General features: G+C 39.1%; 1 protein-coding gene across 2 annotated transcripts; it reads right to left on the reverse strand.

The window, feature by feature from the left end:
• Positions 1–622: 622 nt before the first annotated feature.
• On the reverse strand, positions 623–1895 carry LOC110290914 (glyceraldehyde-3-phosphate dehydrogenase-like). 2 transcript variants are annotated; one of them, XM_029475296.1, is made up of 2 exons: positions 1700–1867; positions 821–1645 (listed from the first exon to the last, which is right to left on the reverse strand). In XM_029475296.1, exons 1-2 carry the CDS (start codon positions 1826–1828, stop codon positions 821–823), a joined length of 954 nt encoding a protein of 317 aa, XP_029331156.1. In that variant the 5' UTR covers positions 1829–1867. The 2 variants fall into 2 exon arrangements, with proteins under 2 accessions (XP_029331155.1, XP_029331156.1); XM_029475295.1 differs by having other exon boundaries at positions 623–1895.
• Between the last annotated feature and the right edge of the window lie 3884 nt (positions 1896–5779).

Consider the following 5779-nt stretch of genomic DNA (forward strand, 5'->3'; position numbering starts at 1 on the left):
TATATGCCCCAGTACAGGAGAATGCCAGGGCCAAAAGGCAGGAGTGTGTGGGTTGGGGAGGGGGGAAGCAAATAGGGGACTTTTGGGGTAACATTTGAAATGTAAATGAAGAGAATATCTAATAAAAAATCATGTAATAAAACAAAGTACAAAGACATCAGAAAAAAAAAGGGATGCTTATCTTTTAAGTGTATGAGAAAATGCAGTGCCTGAGATTGACCTTTAAATTACTCAATGGTAAGAAAAATATCCACAGAGTGATTGATGGCTTTTATTTATTTTTTGATACAGGTGCAGCTGTTTTATTTTCTGTATGTATCAAAATTTCTAAAATGGAAAAGTTGTTTAAGGATCATGGAATAATCACATAACATTCCTTAGAGAAAATATCTTAGTCAGATAATTTCATTATTAAACATACTGTAAGGAAATTATTCAGGTCAAGAGCTTGGACTTAGTGTGTTGTTTTAAAAGAAAATGATGAAATTGGTGACAAACATGTTAGGGAAGATATGGGAGTAGTTGGAGTGAAAAATTAGGGTGAATATGATCATATTTTATTTATTTATTTATTTATTTATTTATTTATTTATTTATTTATTTATTTATTTATTTATTTTGGTGCAGCGAACTTTATTGATGGTATTCAAGAGAGTAGGGAGGGCTCCCTAGGCCCCTCCTGTTATTATGGGGGTCTGGGCTGGAAATTGTGAGGGAGATGCTCAGTATTGGGGGCCGTGTTGGGATAGGGACTCCTCAGCAACCGAGAGCCTCTCTCTTGCTCTCAGTGTCCTTGCTGGGGTGGGTGGTCCAGGGTTTCTTACTCCTTGGAGGCCATGTAAGCCATGAGGTCCACCAACCTGTTGCTGTAGCCGTATTCATTGTCATACCAGGAAATGAGCTTGACAAAGTTGTCATTGAGAGCAATGCCAGCCCCGGCATCAAAGGTGGAAGAGTGGGAGTTGCTGTTGAAGTCGCAGGAGACAACCTGGTCCTCAGTGTAGCCCAGGATGCCCTTCAGTGGGCCCTCGGATGCCTGCTTCACCACCTTCTTGATGTCATCATACTTGGCAGGTTTCTCCAGGCGGCACGTCAGGTCCACAACAGACACATTGGGGGTAGAAACACGGAAGGCCATGCCAGTGAGCTTCCCATTCAGCTCTGGGATGACCTTGCCCACAGCCTTGGCAGCACCAGTGGATGCAGGGATGATGTTCTGGGCAGCCCCACGGCCATCACGCCACAGCTTTCCAGAGGGGCTATCCACAGTCTTCTGGGTGGCAGTGATGGCATGGACCGTGGTCATGAGCCCTTCCACAATGCCAAAGTTGTCATGGATGACCTTGGCCAGGGGGGCTAAGCAGTTTGTGGTGCAGGATGCATTGCTGACAATCTTGAGTGAGTTATCATATTTCTCGTGGTTCACACCCATCACAAACATGGGGGCATCAGCAGAAGGGGCAGAGATGATGACCCTTTTGGCTCCACCCTTCAATTGGGCCCCGGCCTTCTCCATGGTGGTGAAGACACCAGTAGACTCCACGACATACTCAGCATCGGCCTGACCCCATTTGATGTTAGCGGGGTCTCGCTTCTGGAAGACGGTGATGGGCTTCCCGTTGATGACAAGCTTCCCATTCTTGGCCTTGACTGTGCCGTTGAATTTGCCATGGGTGGAGTCATACTGGAACATGTAGACCATGTAGTTGAGATCAATGAAGGGGTCGTTGATGGCAACAATCTCCATTTTGCCATGTGGAGAGGAGATGGCAGCCCTGGTGGCCAGGCACCCAATATGGCCAAATCCGTTCACACCGACCTTCACCATTTTGTCTACAGGACGAGGCTGGCACTGCACAAGAAGATGCGGCTGTCTCTGGAACAGGGAGGAGCAGAGAGCCCATATTTTATTATATAAATGTATAAAAGTCTCAAAGAATAAATTAAAAATTCACAAAATTAAGTAGAAAATTAAATTATACATTATTTAAAAATATGCTGACCTCTGTGTTATAAGTAATTTTCAATATAATAACTGATTCCTAATTTCTTCAGTGACCTGGGCAAGGCAACGAAATTATAACCAATCCTAAAATCTAGCTTTGTTGCAGAAAAAGTCCTTAGCCTGGAATTCCACTAGAATACCTTCCTCTGTCTTCATTTACACTCCATGATTTTAATATGTAGTACTCTCTATGAATTCTGGGACCAAAGAGTCAATGGAGCTCATGAGAATTCCCTTTACGACAGTTCAAGGCCATCTTGGTACCCTGATTTGTCCTGGCATTTCATATTTCATATTTCAATACTGTTCTCATGTGAATACTTTGCCATGCTCTGAATGCCAACTCTCTGCAGGGCGACCTCCAATCACTGTCAAGGTCTGAGTTCTTCATTGAATTTCCCAGTCATCCCATTCTAGCTGCCTTCTACCTTCCCTGTTAGATTCCTACTTGTGCTCCCTCTGTTTGTCCCCAGTCTTCTTCCCTGGTTCTTCCTTTTCTAACTTCTGTGCTTGTGATGAATACCAGGGTACAGGGATTTTCACAATATGCTGTATTCTACTCAATCAAAGTGAAATTCCAAAGTCAAAATTGTTACATAAGCAGTGGCAGATGGGCAACTCCCCTGCTTATAAAGGATGCTGATGTTCAGCTAGCTAGATTTTTATGCATGAAGTCAGTTTGTAGCATATCTGTTAGTAAGAAGTAAAGGTTGAGCTGTAGTTTACAAAACATTTCATCATATAGAATCATTCACTTTTATTAAAAGTATTTTCCCTAAGTTTTGAATTGACAGTGATTCAAGTAGGCTTTGTTGTTGGCATTTATATAGATAGTCATCTAATTATTTTCTGTATTCCCTGAACATTTGGAGGTGTTTTGTGTCATTTAAGCTGAATTTTTTTTATAGATAGTGTAGAGATAATAGCAATGTCTTATGTATTAAAGACCAAAATAAAATGTCAACTTATCCCTGACTTAGTGTAACAGTTATTATTGTGAACTGAGAAGAAGTTAGAATCATTTCAGAAATGGATCTCTGTGTCTGAGGAGTTATCTTGATTGTGGTAGTTGAGATGTGAAGGCCTGCCTATTATAGGTGGAGTCATTCCTTAGGCATTGGATCCTGGGCTGCCTAAAGTGGAAAGTGTGAACTTAGCACAGTCATGCACACATTTGTGGTGTTCTTCTGACTGTCTGTGGATGTCATGTGACAAGATGCTTCAAACTCTTGCTGCCTTGACTTTTTAGCCAGGATGGGCTCTGCCTTGAACTGTGATCTAAAATAAATGTTTCCCTCCTAAAATTTCATTTATAAGAGTATTTTATTGCAGCAGAAGGAAAAATAAACTAAGACATACATGATATACACCCTGTATAAATTAGGTTTCTTTTAACATTTGGACAATATTTAATATTATTCACATAATCTTCCTCTATTATTATGGTAGTAATACTGACATATTTGGGTAAGAATTTTGTGTGCTTATTCAGAATATTATATCTCCTAATTATTTAAAAAAATTTTAGGAAAAAATAATTTCTAAAGAAATACAGTTTATATTATTTCATCTTAATGAGAATATAATTAATATTTTGTTTATTATAGAGATAAGCTAATATTTTATGTTTTGGATAGTATCAGATATAGTTCAAACAGCACTTATTTTCAAAACACTAGAAACAGCTTACTACAAAGTATTTACTTGTAGGCCAACCAATCTTATTTTCTACAGAATCACATTGCTATCTTTTAGTAGTATAAAAATTAAAATTTTGCCTAAATTAATATTGTTTTGTATTTTTTCTTTTCAATCTTGATTAAAGTCCTTAATTTCAATGCAGATTTTCAAGTCCAAACACAATCTTTGAGCTGTCCACAAGAGATGCAACTAGGCCCAGCACACTAACCACTGACAGCAGCTTGGAACCATAGGTAGGGCATGGTTGCAGCAGGGGATTTTATTCAATTGAAAATTCATGATTATTTTATGTGTTATATAAGACAGCAGTCAAAAGTTATCCAAATAGAATTCAGTAGGGCTCAGATCTATGTTATTAAAATTCAGATCTTTTATGAGGTAATCTTTCTTCCCTTTTCTTTTATTTCATCATAACTCATTTATTCCCACCTGGTTAAAATATCCCTATGTAACATATTGACTAATAACACCGTTGTATTTATGACTGTCAAATTCCTTAATCCATTACAACTTTTATTTTATTTTGATTATTCAAAGTCTTTCCAAATGTGAGATCCACCACAAATATGCTTCTGATCAAGAAATTTCCTTTTATTCTTCCTATTAGACTTGCAGTCTTTCCATTAACACCAATGTCAAAACCTCAGTCTTAGGTTAATTAAATGCTTCATTTTATTTTCTTCACTAGCAAGCAGCTACACAAGCCTAAGGGAGACAAGAGAACCACGGTCATTCCAAATTGACCAATACCCATCCAAACCTACCACATTCCTTTCATTAATTCACTTTCTTACTCACTTGAATAACAGTCCATATTTTCTCTAAACTCACAAAACTCTAATATCTGTTTCTGTTTTCTCTGATCTCCTTTATTCCTTTTCTCTCATGGAGAAAAAAAAAAAACACAAGAGCACACTTCTTCATGCATGCACTGCCAAATTTTTGAATTCATGTGAACTGGTATTGCTTGGCCTTAGTGTACCTAGCTGTCTCTCCTATTGTGATGAAAAATTGATAGCGTGGAGCTCTGTGGAACAGCAAACCATACTTTCCTGAACAAAGCTTTGTTGATTTTTTTCCTGGTACCACCTTTGCAGTTGTTCACATTTGTTGTTCACATCACTAATTGTCTTTCTTGCTTATTGGATATTTTTATCAGTATGCAAATACACTATGCTATTTCCCCCTATGAATTCTCTGCTTTCACATCCTGTCTGGTGATAAGCACCATTTCATTGCTTCCTGGCCATCTTCATAGCAAAGTCTTAAGCTGGGCTTCCATATTTATAATCACCACCCAACTCCTTCTATTGTCTTTAATCCAAGAGATTCAACAGAAAGTTGGTTGTTTTAGCTTTGTCCATGATCTAATTGTTACACTCTGTTCATTGTGTATGAGGACAAAGGAGAGAGAATACCACCGTGGATTAATGTAATAGCAAAATCTTTTATCATCCCCCCACCCCCCACATAAGCACAGTTGCTGATCAGTCAAGGCCACCAGATAAGAACTCAGAAGCCAGTTTCTTCTGGCAGTCCCAAGGAGGTGATGAAGCCAGACTTATTGGCATTAAAATTAAAAAGAATGAATTTATGAAATTCCTAACCAAATGGATGGACCTGGAGGGCATCATCCTGAGTGAGGTAACCCAATCACAAAAGAACTCTCATGATATGTACTCACTGACAAGTGGATATTAGCCCAGAAACTTAGAATACCCAAGATACAAGATACAATTTGCAAAACACATGAAACTCAAGAAGAACGAAGACCAAAGTGTGGACACTTTGCCCCTTCTTAGAATTGGGAACAAAACACCCATGGAAGGAGTTACAGAGATAAAGTTTAAAGCTGAGGTGAAAGGATGGACCATTTAGAGACTGCCATAGCCAGGTGTCCATCCCATAATCAGCCTCCAAACACTGACACCATTGCATACACTAGCAAGATTTTGCTGAAAGGACCCTGATATAGCTGTCCCTTGTGAGGCTATGCCGGGGCCTAGCAAACACAGAAGTGGATGCTCACAGTCAGCTATTGGATGGATCACAGGGCCCCCAATGGAGGAGCTA

The sequence above is a fragment of the Mus caroli genome, chromosome 3 (assembly GCF_900094665.2).
Source record: "Mus caroli chromosome 3, CAROLI_EIJ_v1.1, whole genome shotgun sequence".
Classification (NCBI taxonomy): Eukaryota; Metazoa; Chordata; class Mammalia; order Rodentia; family Muridae; genus Mus; species Mus caroli.

Coding starts and splice junctions, on each gene's coding strand:
- LOC110290914 (XM_029475295.1), bottom strand. CDS start 1,828: ATGGTGAAGGTCGGTGTGAACGGATTTGGCCATATTGGGTGCCTGGCC.